Source organism: Herpailurus yagouaroundi, unplaced genomic scaffold (genome assembly GCF_014898765.1).
Source record: "Herpailurus yagouaroundi ecotype Mexico unplaced genomic scaffold, PumYag 403, whole genome shotgun sequence".
In the NCBI taxonomy this organism is placed as follows: Eukaryota; Metazoa; Chordata; class Mammalia; order Carnivora; family Felidae; genus Herpailurus; species Herpailurus yagouaroundi.
Genome location: NW_024412620.1, coordinates 960,820 through 979,635, shown reverse-complemented (window position 1 = coordinate 979,635; position 18,816 = coordinate 960,820). Strand labels below are relative to the sequence as shown.

At 34.4% G+C, this 18,816-nt stretch overlaps 1 protein-coding gene across 2 annotated transcripts in view; it reads right to left on the bottom strand.

Annotated features, from left to right (window-relative positions):
• DENND1B (DENN domain containing 1B) overlaps positions 1-18,816 on the bottom strand; it is a 270,041-nt gene that overhangs the window by 137,387 nt on the left and 113,838 nt on the right. For both annotated transcript variants that reach the window (XM_040463561.1, XM_040463562.1), the window contains exon 6: positions 3,567-3,636. In XM_040463561.1, coding sequence (XP_040319495.1) covers positions 3,567-3,636 — 70 coding nt within the window. The remainder of the gene's footprint in view (positions 1-3,566; positions 3,637-18,816) is intronic.

The following is an 18,816-nucleotide window of genomic DNA, read 5'->3' as shown; positions in this document are numbered from 1 at the left end:
TTTAATATCAATCCTCCTCAAACTCTTCCAAGTTACTGAAAAGGAGGGAATGCTCCCAAACTCGTTTTATGAGATCAACATTACCCTGATGCTAAAACCAGTCAAAAACAACACAAAAAAGAAAATTACAAGGCAACATCCTTGATAAACAGAGATGCAAAAATCTTCAACGAAACATAAGCAAGTAAAATTCAACAGTACATTAAAGGGACTATCCACCATAATCAAGTGGGATTTATTCTATGGATGCAAGGATGATTTAACATCTGCAAATCAAGCAATGTGATAGACCACATTAACAAAATGAAGGATAAAAATCATGTGATCATCTCAACAGATAGACAAAAGCCATTTGACAAAATTCAACACCCACTTGTGACAAAAACTTTCAACAAAAGGGGTATAGACACAATGTACCTCAATATAATAGAGGCCATATATGACAAACCCACAAGTAACATCATACTCAACAGTGAAAAGCTGAAAGCTTTTCCTTCAAGATCAGGAACAAACAGGAATCCCCACTTTCACCAGTTTTATTCAACTAAGTATTCAAAGTCCTAGCTAGAGCAACAAGGCAGAAAAAAGAAATAAAAGACATCTAATCTGGAAAAAGTAAAACTGTCACTACTTACAGGTGACATGATTTGATATATACATACATACATAAAAAACACTAAAGATGCCACCACAAAAGCTCTTAGAAGTGATAAACAAGTTCAGTAAAGTTGCAGGATACAAAATCAATATACAAAAATCTGTGGTGTTTCTATACTAACAATTAACTATCAGAAAGAGAAATCAGGAAACAATCACATATACAATTGCATCAAAAGAATAAAATACCTAGGAATAAATTTAATCAAGGAGGTGTAAGATCTATACATTAAAAACTATAAGGCACTGATGAAAGAAACTGAAGAGGACACAAATGAATAGTCTGATCTTGTGGATTGAAAGAACACTATTAAAATGTCCATTTTACCCCCAAGCAATCTAAAGAGTCAATATAATCTCTATCAAAATTCTAATGGCATTTTTTACAGAATTAGACAAACAATCCTAAAATTTGTATGGAACACAAAGATCCCAAATAGCCAAAGGAATCTTGAGAAAAAACAATGCAGCTAAAGGCATCATGCCCCCAGATTTCAAACTATATTACCAAGATATAGTAATCAAAACAGTACGCTACTGGCCAAAAACTAGACACAAAAATCAGGGGAACACAACAGAGAGCCCACAAATACATAGTCAACTAATTTATGACAAAGAAGGCAACAATATGATAAAGGACAATCTCTTCAATAGATGGTGTTGGCAAAAGTGGACAGTCATATGCAAAAGAATGAAATTAGACCACTATCTTATACCACACACAAAAATTAATTCACAATTGGTTAAAGACTTGAATGTAAGAGCAGAAACTATAAAACTCCTAGAAGAAAACAAACACAGTAAGCTCTTTGACATTGGGTTTTGACGATATTTTTTCAGATCTGACTCCAAAGTCAGTGGCAATGAAAGAAGGAAGGAAGGAAGGAAGGAAGGAAGGAAGGAAGGAAAGAAGGAAGGAAGGGAGGGAGGGAGGGAGGGAGGGAGGGAGAAAATAAATGAGACTACATCAAACTTAGAAGCACAGTGAAGGAAACTGTCAACAAAATAAAAAGGCAATATACTGAATAGAAGATATTTGCAAATCATGTATCCAATAAAGATTTATATCCAGAATATATAAAGAACTCATACAACTCAATAACAAAAAAATAAGCAATGATTTTAAAAATGGGCAGAAGATCTGAATAGACATTTTTCCAAAGAATACATACACATGGCCAACAGGTACATGCAAAGATGCTCAACATCACTAATCATCAGGGAAATGCAAATAAAAAGCACAATGAGTTATCACCTCACACCTGTCATAACAGTTATTGCAAAAAGGACAAGAAATAACAAGCATAGGTAAGGACGTGGAGAAAAGGGAACCCTCGTGCACTACTGATAGAAATGTAAACTGGTGCAACCACTATGGAAAACAGTTTGGAGGTTCCCCAAAAAATTAAAAATAGAACTGTGATCCAGCAACTCCATCTCTGGGTATTTATCTGAAGAACACAAGAACACTAATTTGAAAAGATATATGAACTCCTATGTTCATTGCAGTATTATTTACAATAGCCAAGATATGGAAACAACTTAAGTGTCCATCAGTGGATAAATGGATAAAGAGGCACGCACGCACGCACATGCACACACACACACGCACAAGCACACACACTCTCACACAATGGAATACTATTCAGCCATAAAAAAGAACAAAATCTCTCCATTTGTGACAACATAAATGGACCTTGAAGGCACTTATGCTAAGTGAAATTAATCTGACAGGGAAAGACAGATAACATATGATTTGACATATTCAGAATCTAAGAAACAAAGCAAAGAGACAAAAAAATAAAACTCATAGATAATGAGAACAAATTTAATTGATGGTTGCTAGAGGGGAAAGTGTTGTTGGTGGGATGGGTGAAATGAGTGAAGAGAATAACAGATACAAACTCCCACTTACAAAATAAATAAGTCAAGGGCATATAATGTATAGCATGGTAATCATAATCAATAATATTGTACTGCAAATCTGAAAGATGCTAATAAAGTAAATCTTAAAGTTCCCATCACAGACAGACAGACAGACAGACACACACACACACACATCTATAACTCGGTATAGTAACAGATGGTACTTAGAGTTATTGTGATGCTATTTCACAATGTACATAAACGTAAACTCATTATGTACACCTGAAATAAAAGGTTGTGTGTAAATGATATTCCAATAACACAAAAACAAAACAGAAAATAGCAAGTGTTGGGAGAATGCAGGAAAATTAGAACCTTGTGCATTGCTGGTGGGAATGTAAAATGGTAACACCATGTGAAAAGTGTTTTGACGGTCCTTCAAAAATTAAACACAGGCTAACCATATTATTCAGCCATTCTACTTCTGGGTATATATTCAAAAGAACTGAATACAGCAACTCACACAGATATTTGTATACTCATGTTCCTAAGAGCACTGTTCACAAGAGCCAGAAGGTGGAAGCAACCCAAGTGTTCATCTCCAGATGAACAGATCAACAAAATGTGGTGTGTACATATAATGAAATATTATTCAGCCACAAAAAGGCAAGAAATTCTGACACATGCTACAATATGGATGAACCTAGAAAACATGCTGAGTCCAGTAAGCCAGTCACAGAAGAAAAAATACTGTATGATTCTACTTGCATGAGGAACACAGTCAAATTCATGCAGACAGAAAATACAATGATTGCTGCCAGGGACTCAGGGGCAGAGAAAGAAAGTTATTGTTCAATGGGGCAGAGGTTCAGTTTGGGAAGACAGAAAAGTTCTAGAGATGATGATGCTGATGGCTGCACAGAATAATGTGAATGTGCTTAATGACACAGAACTGTACACTTAAAGATGGCTAAAATGGTAAACTTTATGTTATGTATATTTAACCACATTAAAAAAAAAAGTAAGGAAAAAACATAGCTTACCAGTTCCTTAGCCAAGTAATCTGCCAGAGTATTTAGAAGCTTGTAATATACTTCAAACCATGGCAGGTAACTGTAATAAAAAAAAAAAACTTTAAAAATGTATATGGATGTATCATCTAGAATCAAGAAAAGAGAGATGACAAACATTAAATCTGCATTATTTCAAACAGCTTAGTCCTGGTGGGCAGAAAAAAAACTATACGCATGTTTTCCTTACTGGTAGCAGTAAAATTCTACCTGTTATCTATTACTTGTCTGTATAAAATAATAACCCAAAGTACTATTATAAAAGTTATTCATTACACACTTCTATTTTAACTCTGCAGTAAAATTATTTAATCCTATAGCATGGTATGCATGGTATGAGTGTGTCAAAAGTACTCATAGGATGAAACTTAACCACTGTAATAAAACATAATGCAAAAGAAAACTAATTTTCAAAAGCCTTCAAAACATACAATCATTTCTTAACGATTACTGAAGTGAATACATAATACAATAGGATTATGTACTTAATTAATCAATTACTTTGAAACTGATGTTCAATTAGGATGGTAAATTTCAAAATAACAGTAATACAAATAACAGGAAGCCTATTTTAACAATTGTAAAAAAGCTTTTAGTTATTACAACCAATCCCTCAGAATGCAAGCAATTATCAGGGAATACTATGAAAAATTATATGCCAACAAACTGGACAACCTGGAAGAAATGGACAAATTCCTAAACACCCACACTTTGACTTTTGGAAGTCAAAACTCAAACAGGAGGAAATAGAAAGCTTGAACAGACCCATAACCAGCGAAGAAATTGAATCAGTTATCAAAAATCTCCCAACTAATAAGAGTCCAGGACCAGATGGCTTCCCTGGGGAATTCTACCAGACATTTAAAGCAGAGATAATACCTATCCTTCTCAAGCTATTCCAAAAAATAGAAAGGGAAGGAAAACTTCCAGACTCAACTATGAAGCCTGTATTACTTTGATTCCTAAACCAGACAGAGACCCAGTAAAAAAAGAGAACTACAGGCCAATATCCCTGATGTATATTGATGCAAAAATTCTCAATAAGATACTAGCAAATCGAATTCAACAGCTTAGAAAAAGAAGTATTCACCATGATCAAGTGGGATTCATTCCTGGGATGCAGGGCTGGTTCAACATTCGCAAATCAATCAATGTGATACATCACATTAATAAAAGAAAAGATAAGAACCATATGATCCTGTCAATCGATGCAGAAAAAGCATTTGACAAAATTCTTTCTTAATAAAAACCCTCGAGAAAGTCAGGATAGAAGGAACATACTTACACATCATAAAAGCCATTTATGAAAAGCCCACAGCTAATATCATCCTCAATGGGGAAAAACTGAGAGCTTCCCCTCTGAGATCAGGAACACAACAGGGATGTCCACTCTCACCGCTGTTGTTTAACATAGTGTTGAAGTGCTAGCATCAGCAATCAGACAACAAAAGGAAATCAAAGGCATCAAAACTGGCAAAGATGAAGTCAAGCTTTCACTTTTTGCAGATGACATGATATTATACATGGAAAATCCGATAGACTCCACCAAAAGTCTGCTAGAACTGACACATGAATTCAGCAAAGTAGCAGGATACAAAATCAATGTACAGAAATCAGTTGCATTCTTATACACTAACAATGAAGCAACAGAAAGACAAATAAAGAAACTGATCCCATTCACAACTGCACCAAGAACCATAAAATACCTAGGAATAAATCTAACCAAAGATGTGCAAGATCTGTATGCTGAAAACTATAGAAAGCTTATGAAGGAAACTGAAGAAGATATAAAGAAATGGAAAAACATTCCGGGCTCATGGATTGGAAGAATAAATATTGTTAAAAGGTCAATACTACCCAAAGCTATCTACACATTCAATGCAATCCCAATCAAAATTGCACCAGCATTCTTCTCAAAGCTAGAACAAGCAATCCTAAAATTCACATGGAACCACAAAAGGCCCCTAATAGCCAAAGTAATTTTGAAGAAGAAGACCAAAGCGGGAAGCATCACAATCCCAGACTTTAACCTCCACTACAAAGCTGTAATCATCAAGACAGCATGGTATTGCACAAAAACAGACACATAGACCAATGGAATAGAATAGAAACCCCAGAACTAGACCCACAAAAGTATGGCCAACTCATCTTTGACAAAGCAGGAAAGAACATCCAATGGAAAAAAGACAGTCTCTTTAACAAACGGTGCTGGGAGAACTGGACAGCACCATGCAGAAGAATGAAACTAGACCACTTTCTTACACCATTCACAAAAATAAACTCAAAATGGATAAAGGACCTGAATGTGAGACAGGAAACCATCAAAACACTACAGGAGAAAGCAGGAAAAGACCTCTCTGACCTAAGCCACAGCAATTTCTTACTTGACACATCCCCAAAGGCAAGGGAATTAAAAGCAAAAACGAACTATTGGGATTTCATGAAGATAAAAACTTCCGCACAGTAAAGGAAACAATCAACAAAACTAAAAGGCAACCAACGGAATGGGAAAAGATATTTGCAAATGACATATCAGACAAAGGGCTAGTATACAAAATGTATAAAGAGCTCACCAAACTCCATACCCAAAAAACAAATAATCCAGTGAAGAAATGGGCAGAAAACATGAATAGACACTTCTCTAAAGAAGACATCCAGATGGCCAACAGGCCCATGAAAAGATGTGCTCAACATCGCTCCTCATCAGGGAAATACAAATCAAAACCACACTCAGATATCACCTCACGCCAGTCAGAGTGGCCAAAATGAACAAATCAGGAGACTATAGATGCTGGAGAGGATGTGGAGAAATGGGAACCCTCTCGCACTGTTGGTGGGAATGCAAACTGGTGCAGCCACTCTGGAAAACAGTGTGGAAGTTCCTCAAAAAATTAAAAATAGACCTACCCTATGACCCAGCAGTAGCACTGATAGGCATTTACCCAAGGGATACAGGAGTACTGATACATAGGGGCACTTGTACCCCAATGTTTATAGCAGCACTCTCAACAATAGCCAAATTGTGGAAAGAGCCTAAATGTCCATCCACTGATGAATGGATAAAGAAATTGTGGTTTATATACACAATGGAATACTACATGGCAATGAGAAAGAATGAAATATGGCCCTTTGTAGCAAGGTGGATGGAACTGGAGAGTGTGATGATAAGTGAAATAAGCCATACAGAGAAAGACAGATACCATATGATTTCACTCTTATGTGGCTCCTGAGAAACTTAACAGGAACCCATGGGGGAGGGGAAGGAAAAAAAAAAAAAAAGAGGTTAGAGTGGGAGAGAGCCAAAGCATAAGAGACTCTTAAAAACTGAGAACAAACTGAGGGTTGATGGGGGGTGGGAGGGAGGGGAGGGGAGGTGATGGGTACTGAAAAGGGCATCTTTTGGGATGAGCACTGGGTGTTGTATGAAAACCAATTTGACAATAAATTTCATATATTAAAAAAAATAAAAAAATAAAAAATAAAAAACAAAATTTAACTTAACAAAAAAGCTTTTAGATACCAAAAACACATATAATCGAAATTCATTTTAATTCATTTTACTAGATACAACTATAATTAATTTTTATGAAAGCAAAATATACTAAGTCCAAAATTCAGTTGTGCACAAAAAAGTCTGCACTTATGAACAAATTAAGACACTAGTAGATATAAAATCTATTCAAAGCTCTATTTATTAAATTGTATGCTTTTCACATAGAAGAATAGTAAACCACAAAACACCAGTACAGTTAAGTATCAATTAACAAATATTCTTTTTTTTCAAAGAATTACTACAATAGACTACTTTCTAAGAGAAACAGTGTGATGCTCTTACTACATAATTGTATCCTGACAAGAGTTGTGTGTGTGTGTGTGTGTATACATTCACACACACACACACACACACTATATATTATATAAAACAAATTTAAAATTTAAAAATCAATGAACAAGGCTTAGAAAAACAACTTTCTATCTGTATTTTTCATATAATGTCTGATTCATTAATGGCTATGAAAGATGCTTTTTCATTCAAGAGTAACCTAAAGTCATAACAGAAGAACAGTTAAAATAGTATCTTTATTCAGCAGAATTGTTATAGAGTTCTTTAAAATAATGACTGTAAATACTAACTAATAATATAAAATATGCCTGTATTTTAAAATATCTACCAACTTATAGTTAAATCTAGCACATTGAATAAATACATTTATCTCTGTGCCCTTTGGAAATGGCACTAAAATGATGAGTAAATGAGTAAAAAGGGTATAAATTAATAAGGACAAGAGAAATGGAGAAAAAAGTAACAGACAGCAACACAGGTGAATGGTTTTGTGAAGACAAAAAGGAAATGAAGAATGATAACTGACTTAGCAAAAGAAAGAACACCAAAATCTAGGTGCCAACAGAAGGGAAAATGACCAGTAGCTAGTATATTTGCACACTTCCCCCCATCCCAGGATCCTGAAACACTGATCCAGGAATCTTTCAAAGAAAAAAACAAAAACAAAAACAAAAAAAACCTCAGAGGTCCTATTTTCTTGGAATGAAACCCACCACTGCATGGACAAAGTTTTCTAATGCAGTTTAGTGCCTCTATCTTAAATATAAATTAACAGTCCGACCACCAGACATTTGAAGAAATACAGACATCAATACAAACATAAAAGGAATTCCAAGTAAACACAGACAATACAAACAACAGATGAGAACTCTAAAAAGTTATCACTAATATTCTTAGGAGCTGAATAAAGAACAGAATGCTCTTAGAATGAAATCTAAAAAAGAAGTGAAGAAATTTTTTTAAAAAACAGAAAAAACTCTTAGATGTTCAAAATATGAAATCTGAAATACTTAAAATCAATAGAAAGGTTAGAAAGTAAATCAAGAATATCTCTTAGAAACTGGAATGAAGAGATAATAGGAGAGTAAACATTAAAATACCAGGGCACCAATCATGTACCTGACTCAATCATGTAGTTGACTAACAGTAGTTCCAAAAAGAAAGAAAAGAGGGAAAACAGCAATAAAAATTTCTTTTTTAAAAGTTAACTGGAGGGGCGCCTGGGTGGCGCAGTCGGTTGGGCGTCCGATTTCAGCCAGGTCACCATCTCGCGGTCCGTGAGTTCGAGCCCCGCGTCGGGCTCTGGGCTGATGGCTCAGAGCCTGGAGCCTGTTTCTGATTCTGTGTCTCCCTCTCTCTCTGCCCCTCCCCCGTTCATGCTCTGTCTCTCTCTGTCCCAAAAAAATAAATAAAAAACGTTAAAAAAAAAATTAAAAAAAAAAAAGTTAACTGGAAAAACTCCTAGATATGAGTGTTCAGAATGAGAGAGCCACTGAGCGAACTGTAAAATCAATGAGCCAAACCAGAATATCACAGTGAAAAATTCCACAACAGGGGACAGAAAGCACCTAAGAATTTCCAAAAAGACAAAACACGTAACATACAAAGGAATTAAATTCAAAATGCCACTGAGCCTCTCAAACAGGCAATTCCAGAAAGTAAGAAGATAATGGCTTCAAAATGCAAGGCAGCTTTCTTCAGAAATAGCGGGGACATCATGGAGTCCTCCCCACCCCACCCCATGTGCTTGCATTCCCAGGGACTTTCTCTCCTAGGATCTGGAATTTACTTTGACACAGGTCAGAGAGCCAATGAGGAGGGAGCAGGTGGCAAGGCCCAGGGTCTGTGCCACCTGGGGCGGGGGGGCGGGGGGGGCCTGTCTATCTCCCTGACTATAGTTCTCTGCCCAGAGAAACTACCAATCACAGGTGGGGCTAGACTGATAACATTTTCAGTCATACTCCGACTCAGAAATTTACCTCCTTTGCACTATTTTTGGGAGACTACCAAAGGATGGCTTTAACAAACTGAGACAGTGAAGTAAAAAGGAGGAACACCAGGATATAGGAGACAAAAAATCTAATCCCACTAAGAACACTTAAATAGAAGAATAAACTACAAAGGCCTAAAGAACAACCAGTCTACAGCCTTCGGGAAACCTGAAAATCAGAAGTTAGTATAGGTATTCTCAACTTTCTTATTTAAATTATTCAACTCTTTAACTCTAGTGCTCAGATGGCTATTCTACTGTATCTCTCACAAAAGAAGAAAAAAGGAAAAAGATTACTAACACTGTTTTTAAATTATCAACTCAATACCATGCAAATTACCACATCATGTTTTCTACACTCTTTATAACTCAAATGAAATAATTTTCATGGAGAATGTCTTTCCACAGCTCCTTGGATACAAGTGCCATTTCTTTCATTTGCAAGCATTTCATATTCATATTTCAACTTTTAATGGCCTGAAGAAAGTGTCACCTCAGGAAAATTTCAATATGTTATGTAGTTCACATCTGTATGTTCACATAAGATGAGACCTAATCTATTCAAGGAGCATGCTATTCTGTTTCTATCTTGCTCTCAAGAATTTTTAGATAAAGCAAAATTTATTGATTTTAGATGGTTGCATGTCTATCTGTTAGTCCTTATATTGTCATTTCCACCTTACTTAAATAATGTGAAACCATTTTAACCCGAATTCTTCTTTCTTGGTCCATTATAAAAATAAAAATTATAATAAATATATCATAAGTTATTACGAATTAAGATAATCTTTTTCTAGACAAAATACATTAACGCTCTTTTCATCTTGCATGCTTTTCTTTTTTTTTTAAGCTTTTATTTTAATTCCAGTTAGTTAACATAGAGCATTCTATTACTTTCAGGTATACAATATAGTTAAGTCACCAGTTCATACATCACCCTGTGCTCCTCACAAGTGCACTCCTTAATCCCCATCACTTATTCAACCCATCACCACCCCACCCTCCCCTCTCATAATATCAGATTGTTCTCCATAATTTGCTTTGTCTTTGTTTGTCTCTATTTTTCCCTTGTTTGGTTTCTTAAATTCCACATATAAGTGAAATCATGTGGTATTAGTCTTTCTCTGACTGACTCATTTCACTTAGCATTATATACTCTCTAGCTCCTTCCATGCCGTTGTAAATGGCAAGATTTCATCCCTCTTTATGGCTGAATAACATTCCATTACACACATATTTATATTACATCTTCTTTATTTGTTAGTCAATTAATGGACACTTGAACTGCTTCCATATCTTGGCTATTGTAAGTAATGCTGCTATAAACACAGGGGTTCATATATCCCTTTGAATTAGTAGTGTTCTTGTATTCTTTGGGTAAATACCCAGTAGTGCAATTGCTGGATCATAAGGTAGATTTATTTTTAACTTTTTGAGGAATCCCCATACTGTTTTCCCACCAACAGTGCAAATATGCTTTTCAATGTTCTGGATTTCTCATCTTTACATTATTAGTTTTCATTGGCTATCTTCCTCTTTCAATATTCTTTCAAATTGTGGAGATGAACTAAAACCCTACTTTTCATTAGAAGCTAATTTATATAATTTATCTGTAAGATTATTTGACTGTTTTTGAAAATAAAACAAATTGAATTAAATAACTGATTAACATTTAGGTTACTTCTCAAGATTTATCAGTTTTATTTGTGTTAGGTATTTTGGTATCTATATAATTACTGCTATTTTTTATGATCTCCAAGAATACTAACTCTTACTGAATTTCATCCTGGTACCAAGCTATGTTTGCTCTTGATACATGATACGCTGGATTTTGTTCTCACGTTCAGTGTCTTAATTATCAAATTCAACACTCAACTTAATTATGTTTACAGCACTGCTAGACACAGTGATGTTTTATAACTACCTCTAATATGATTTCATCTGTAAATCAGGCTAACACTATTTTTTAAAAACACACTGCAACAATGTTTACATTTGGGATATTCTCATAGTCATGTGTAAGGGTCCATCATGCTATGTTATTTCTGTAACATGACTTATTAGTTCTATGCCCATCTAGAGAATACAGAGCAGAATCTAAGAATGAGACTCTCTATGTCAAAATAATTGGAAGAACAGGGAATAAAACTTCTTAAGCACTAACTATATGTATGTAAACATGCTACATACTTTGTGTTATCTCCTTTAATTATTAAAATAATGCCATAGTGTATAATTGACAAAACTAAATTAAAGCAAATTATCCAGGGTCACAAAGTTACCAAATGGCAAGACCAGGATTAGAACACTGATCAATCTGACAGCAATACTTGCTCAGGGGTCCACGGTAGATAGCCCATCACCCAATGCAGGCATGGAGTTTGATAATATCCAACCTTTGAATAAACAAGTCCAATGACCAGACATTTCCAGGTAGCTAAATAAACCATGACAAAATATATTTCAGTTTAAACCTAAATCAGTCTATTAATAATTTCTATCTGCTTAAGCAGATTCTATCTTCCAAAATTTGTTTATCTAACTACTGTCCAGAGCCTTTTAAATTACATTTTGTTCACATAGACAAATATCTCAGCAGATAAAGATCTGTTCAATTCTTTCATCTAGCATATTGGCAATTCCTTCCAATTATAAATTTTAAAAATTTTGAAAATTTTGAAAGGACATGGCCTACAACATGGAACAACATCCCTCTCAAAGTAATATAAGTCTACTTACCAACAATCTAAGTACGATGTTTTAACCAATAGGAGGACTTATAACTTCAATCTCTATTGTGTAGTCAATATCTTTTTCTGTATATAATTTGTTCATAGGAGATAGAGAAACAGACTTGAATTTCTACAGCACTTCCTGATACACCAGTGTCGCCATCTAAAGCAGGGTGATTAGTTACACATAACATGCACTTGTGAACTGTACTGATTCTTGGTGATAATAGCTCCTTTTTAAAGACTAAATATCATTCACATTTTAATAAAAACATCACACATCAAAGTGAAGCTATTCTACAACCAGTCATGCTCCTAGAAACATCAGGGAAGCTTGGGCATTTTCTGTTGCTAATAAACAATAGCATCTAGAGTAGAGGACACAGACTGGCGACCTGCAGACTAACCATCTCCAGCCCAATGGGCATATTTTGTGTGATCAACCCACCCTTGTTGTTTAAATAAGTTGCCACCTTCTAAACCTGAGATAATTCACTTAAAAATCTGGACTTCTTGCTCCTCTTAGAAATCAAAAGAACTGGCAATACCAGGCACGCATTTTTCACTCTGTAACAAGTACCTAGAGCTGTGTAATGACCAGTCTTTGGATGTGGTGTGTGCTATTTGGATCACCACACTAATCCTGACTTCTAATTGTCAGACACTTAACCTGTGTATCTCATTTGAATCCCGTTCCTGATCCCTGTAGGTAACTGAATTCACAATCCTTGTTATGAAGCAACCACTCAACAGAAGTCCTGCTCATTCTTTCATATGACAAAGAAAATGCTCTGGAGTACACAAAGTCATCAGTAATTCAAGTATTTTAACAGGATTCCATTGCAAACTTTACAGACAAAATGTGTATAGTAAAAATAACACATATATTATAAAAGTTACAAACTTATAAAACATTGTAAATTATATAAGCTTAAGATGCTGGGTAAGAAATGTTATTCTCAAGTTTTTTACTTTTGTGGCTTTTAAGATAATTTTCAAACAATACATGTTGAAAGCCATTTCTAACTAATATACAAGCCCTTAAACTGATGAATTGTAAGTTAAAATATTTTTTCACTAAATTTTATAGTCCCAAAGACAGTCAAAATCTGCTTTCTTACAACCAACCACCAAAATCCTAGAAAGCTAAAAAAATGTACTCACCATACTATAACGACAATATTTTACTTGAGTCTTATAAAACCAAAAATGTAATTTCTCTAGCAAAGAGTAACTGTGACTCTCATAGTCTTGCAAAGATATATAAATGTAAAACAAATACATTTAGACCAATTATTTGCTTAAAAGGCAAGAGATTCTTCAAGTTTAGTCATGAGATTTTCTTATTTATTTATTTTTTGTGAAGACATAAGGCAAAACACAGTAAGTATAAAGTCATGAATCCATTTTGTGGCAGTAAGAAGACTTCCCCCACACTTGTGCTTCCACTATAGAGCTGATAAAACTTTTACATCCAAAAGTCAAAGGTTAAATAAAGGAAAGGAAATGTTTTTTGTCAAATAGTCAGGTAACCACTAACAGTCTAAGTGATCAGCAGGAACCTAACTTAGAGTAATCAAATAAAACTAAGGAAACTGCCTTTCCGTAGAAAAACGTCTCATGTCTAGAGGCTGTTTTTCTGTCTGGAAAATTGACACAAAATGTGTAAAATTGAAACATTCTGCTTCTCAGGGATTTGCCCAGAGGAAGAGTGTGAAAGCTTCAAGTTTGGTATGAGTTAAAGTGCAGGGGGAGGCACAGGAGGGGACTACAAAGGCCCTAAACACTAAACATCAATCTGTCTTCCTTATTAGGGCATTTCATTTTGAACCCTTGGCAACACTTTTATCGTTCTAAAATTATGTTAATCAAATTAGGGGGAGAAAAAGTTATTTCTTGCATTTTTGTTAGCATGTGAAAGCAATTCTAAATACAAACAACGGCAAGATTTAAATTAGTAATATCTCAGAACATTTTGGAAATCTTGTTAAGCTAGGATAGATATGCCATAGAAAGAGCTGAAGTATACAACCATGGCTGAAAATTCAAAAGTAAACATCAACTTGTATACTTGATTTTACTTCATATTAAAAATCTTAACCACCTTTAAATGTATTTCATCCTCATTATGACTATCTTTAAGGACCTAAAATATTTTAAACTGTTAAATATCAACAAACTCAAGAGACATTTATATTTTTCTTTTAAAATTTAGATCGTTAAAATACAACCACTAGAAGGCAATACAAATGAAAAGATTTTTTTGTGAATATATATTTAATCACAATAGAGAAAATTTAAAGTGTTTAGCAGAATATTACAAAGACAACAGGAAAAATATTAATTTCTATCTAAGGATATTAAATCATTTAATATTGAGAATAACCCCTAAATAATAAAACCAGTATTATCTCACAGAGGAATACCTAAGAATGGTGTATGTTTCAATATAAATGGCTGATTTTGTACAACAGGTTCACGAACAAGGTATGAAAAGTTTTCATATTTGAAAGTCATAATATATTCCAGGTAAAGATACATGTAACTAAAAATTTAAAGAACTATAATCAGAAAGGAAAGGAAATCTCAACTTTTAAGGAAAGAAAAAACTGTCGATTGAGCATGTGCAAACCTCTTAGCACTTACAGGGGATACTGTGAAAGCCACTGCAACTTTCCCAATTTATAAACTGCTGTACTTGCATGCATTAATTTTAAAAATGTTGACTAAAGACTAAGTTCATTATTTAGTTTGCTATCTGACAGGAAGATTTGTAAATGTATTTTAACAAGTCTTACAGAAATGAGGCAAGAATGAAATACAAAATTTAAGCAAGTGTTGCACATACAAGTGCCTTTATTTTCTTTTTTACACTTCTCTGGATCTTCCTCATTTTCCCTAGTAAAATACATTATTTTTGTTATCAGAAAAACATGGTTAAAGACATATATGTCTGTCTCTTGCTTATGCAAGTATTTTGTCATATTTCTAAAATTTTAGCCCTATTAAAGGCTAAACTCTAAGAAGCCTTAGAACTAAGGCGGGATTCTAAGAAAACTAGGACACTCCCACAAAACAGAATCAAACATTACTCCCAAGTTAAAACTCAGAATACCAGCATAGGTGATTCTCTCATACAACCCTGCAAGCACCACGTTCCATAATTTAAAACAAAACAACAACAACAACAACAAAAACCCACACATACAAAAAACCTGGTCTTCAGATGAATAGGCTTGATCGCCCTAACTAATCCTGTGAATAGTTTATTAGATAATTCTACCTTCCTTCCCCACTCACCTCAGAAAATTACTAAATTCTAAGTCTTGGTTTCATATTGAAACAAACAAACATTCTTCTACATCTTAAGGATACAACGAAATTAAATGAGCAGTGTTGGAAGGGAAACAAACAATAGGAAATAAATTATAGACATAGCAGCATTTCTCCAACCACCTCGTAATTGAAATTATAGAAAAACACTAATCTCAGGTTCCGTGATGGGGATGAGAAAGTCATTTCACAAGCCATATTTTTTTCTCTTCCAAAGGTCATTCTTTCACACACTGTGACTCCAAATTTCAAAGGCAAGGGCACAGAATGAAACGACCCTTTCCATTCTTAATTGTGCTATACCACAATGATCAAGTGACTCCCTTTGAAGGGCCTTTAATAAAACACACTAGTAAAATAATCTCTTATCTTGCAAAGAGACTACATATTTTAACTGACAAAAGATGATCTGGTTAAATTCCTACTGATTTTCATATGCTATTTATAGTTCTAATATCTAGATTTTAGAACAAGGAAAAGCTGGTTAAAATGCCTCATTCATCACACAAAAAAATGGATAAATGCTGAAATGTGTAAAGTAAAACAAAATTAGAGATCTATCCTTCTAAGTCTTTTTTATAAATATATACAATGATATGTTAATACATACTCTTTCTCATTGTTAACTACTTCTTAAAATACATGAATTTATATACACATATAAATTGTTCTTTAATAATATAAGAACATACCATGAAAGAAACTTTTCATTTCACAATATATCATAAACATTTCTCTGAGTCAGAATCTGTATGTATATATAATTTTCCCTAATAGATAAATAATATTCCATCCTGTCATTTATACATTAATTTAATTATTCAACAAATAACTATTAAGAATTCACTATGTGCCAGGCACTATTGTAGGCACTGGGAGAGTAACACATCAGTGAAAAACACAGAGAACATTCTAGCAGGTAAGGGGGGGTTGGTTACCAGGGGAGACTGGGGAATGTACCATAACATACTTAATCGACTCCTACTGAGGGATATTTATGTCCCATTTTTTTGCTTATAAACCATGCTGTAGTAACTTTGCTCACACTTTACTGATGACTATGGGCAATATTCCTGAGATTTAAAATTGTGGACCTATAATTAAGTTAAGGAGCATGAGATTTTACAAATCTGATAGGTATTATTAAATTGAGGTTATGTCATTTTATAGTCCCATAAACAGTACATGACATGTCTGTTTCCCCTCATGTTGTTTTTTTTATTCCACTTCTGTCAATCTTAATGTGCTCAGTTCTTTCACCTTCAGTAAGGCCGAGCATCATTCATAGGTGTATATGCTATTTAAATTTCCTGTGTGAATATGTTATTCAGATACTTTACTTATTCTTTTTGGGGGGGGGATGGTAAAGTCATATAAGGTTTTTTTTTTTAATTTTTAAAAATTTTTTTTAAAATTTACATCCCTAGTTAGCATATAGTGAAACAATGATTTCAGGAGTAGATTCCTTAATGCCCCTTACCCATTTAGCCCATCCCCCCTCCCACAACCCCTCCAGCAACCCTCAGTTTGTTCTCCATATTTATGAGTCTCTTCTGTCTTGTCCCCCTCCCTGTTTTTATATTATTTTTGTTTCCCTTCCCTTATGTTCATCTGTTTTGTCTCTTAAAGTCCTCATATGAGTGAAGTCATATGATTTTTGTCTTTCTCTGACTGACTAATTTCACTTAGCACAATGCCCTCCAGTTCCATCCATGTAGTTGCAAACGACAAGATTTCATTCTTTTTGATCGCCGAGTAATACTCCATTGTATGTATTATATGTGTATATATATACACATATACATATATACCACATCTTTATCCATTCATCCATCAATGAACATTTGGGCTCTTTCCATACTTTGGCTCTTGTTGATAGTGCTGCTATAAACACGAGGGTGCATGTGTCCCTTCGAACAGCACACCTGTATCCCTTTAGATAAATGCCTAGTAGTGCAATTGCTGGTTTGCTATTTCTAGTTTTTTGAAGATTTACTTATTCTCCTATTGGGCTCTGTGTCATTAACTTGTAGGTATTTATTATGTATCATGGCTATTAACTCTGTTACAGTGATTGTAAATATATTCTTATCACTTCATTATTGTTTTTTGGTTTGGTTTTTTTTTTTTTTTTTAAGTAGGCTTCACGCTCAGTGCAGAGCCCAAAGCAGGGCTTGAACTCATGACCCTGAAATCAAGACCTGAGCTGAGATCAAGAGTCAGATGCTTAAACAACTGAGCCACCCAGGTGCCACTCATTATTGGTATTTTTAATTCCCTTATTATTGTTGTCATCTAACAAAAGCTTCCATCATCATACAAAGATGCCAATCTTTTTGGCCTCAAGATTCAATAGTAGGGATGGATATAAAAGCACTCATAACTACAGTAATTTTTAAAAACCAACAATATTTTCTTCTAGTACATTTAAAGTTTATCCTTCCTTTCAATAATTATAAAGTTAAATCTAAACTGGGGGGAGACCTGCTCTAATTCATAGGCAAACCAGGACCCAGAACACCATTAGTCTCCTTACTATAGCATTTAAGAGACTTGTTAAAATTATTTTCACAGACATACATTAATTACTATTAAGCTATTTTAATAGCTTAAAATAGGTATTTACCTATAACAATTTTTAATGTTTATTTATCTTTGAGAGAGAAAGAGAGAGAGAGACAGAGCACAAGTGGGGAAGGGGTCAAGAGAGAAGGAGACACAGAATCTGAAGTAGCTCCAGGCTCTGAGCTGTCAGCACAGAGACCGATGCAGGGCTGGAACCCATGAGCCATGAGATCATGACCTGAGCTAAAGTTGGACACTCAACCAACTGAGCCACCCAGGCGCCCCGACAACTTTCTGAATACACTGCTGAATTCCACTAAGTTTTAATTCTCTTTCACTATTAAAAGTAAATAGCTCTCTAATTTACTGGCTATTCTCTTATCTGGCTATTCTCAACAGAGCACATTGCCTTTCAGGACAAAGATTCTGTTATGCCATTAATCTTGAGATGGCAGTCTTTTTTAAATTTCCTAGGAAAAACTAAGCTGGAGAATAGAAACTTGTCAATTGAAGACTCTCCCCTATTTTTTTTTCCATAGAGCCTTGATACCTATTTCTTATCTACCAGAAAGTACTGTCACATGACAAAAATAAATGAACAGATACAGATGAAAAAGGAATATTTTTTAAACATAAAATAACCCAGTAATGCAGATTGTGAAAGGTTTTCTTTATTGGCATGTATGATTTTACTCTTTCATTAAATGTATGTAATATAACTTTATTTTCTGCGGGTCAAACTATTCCTAATCCAAAAAG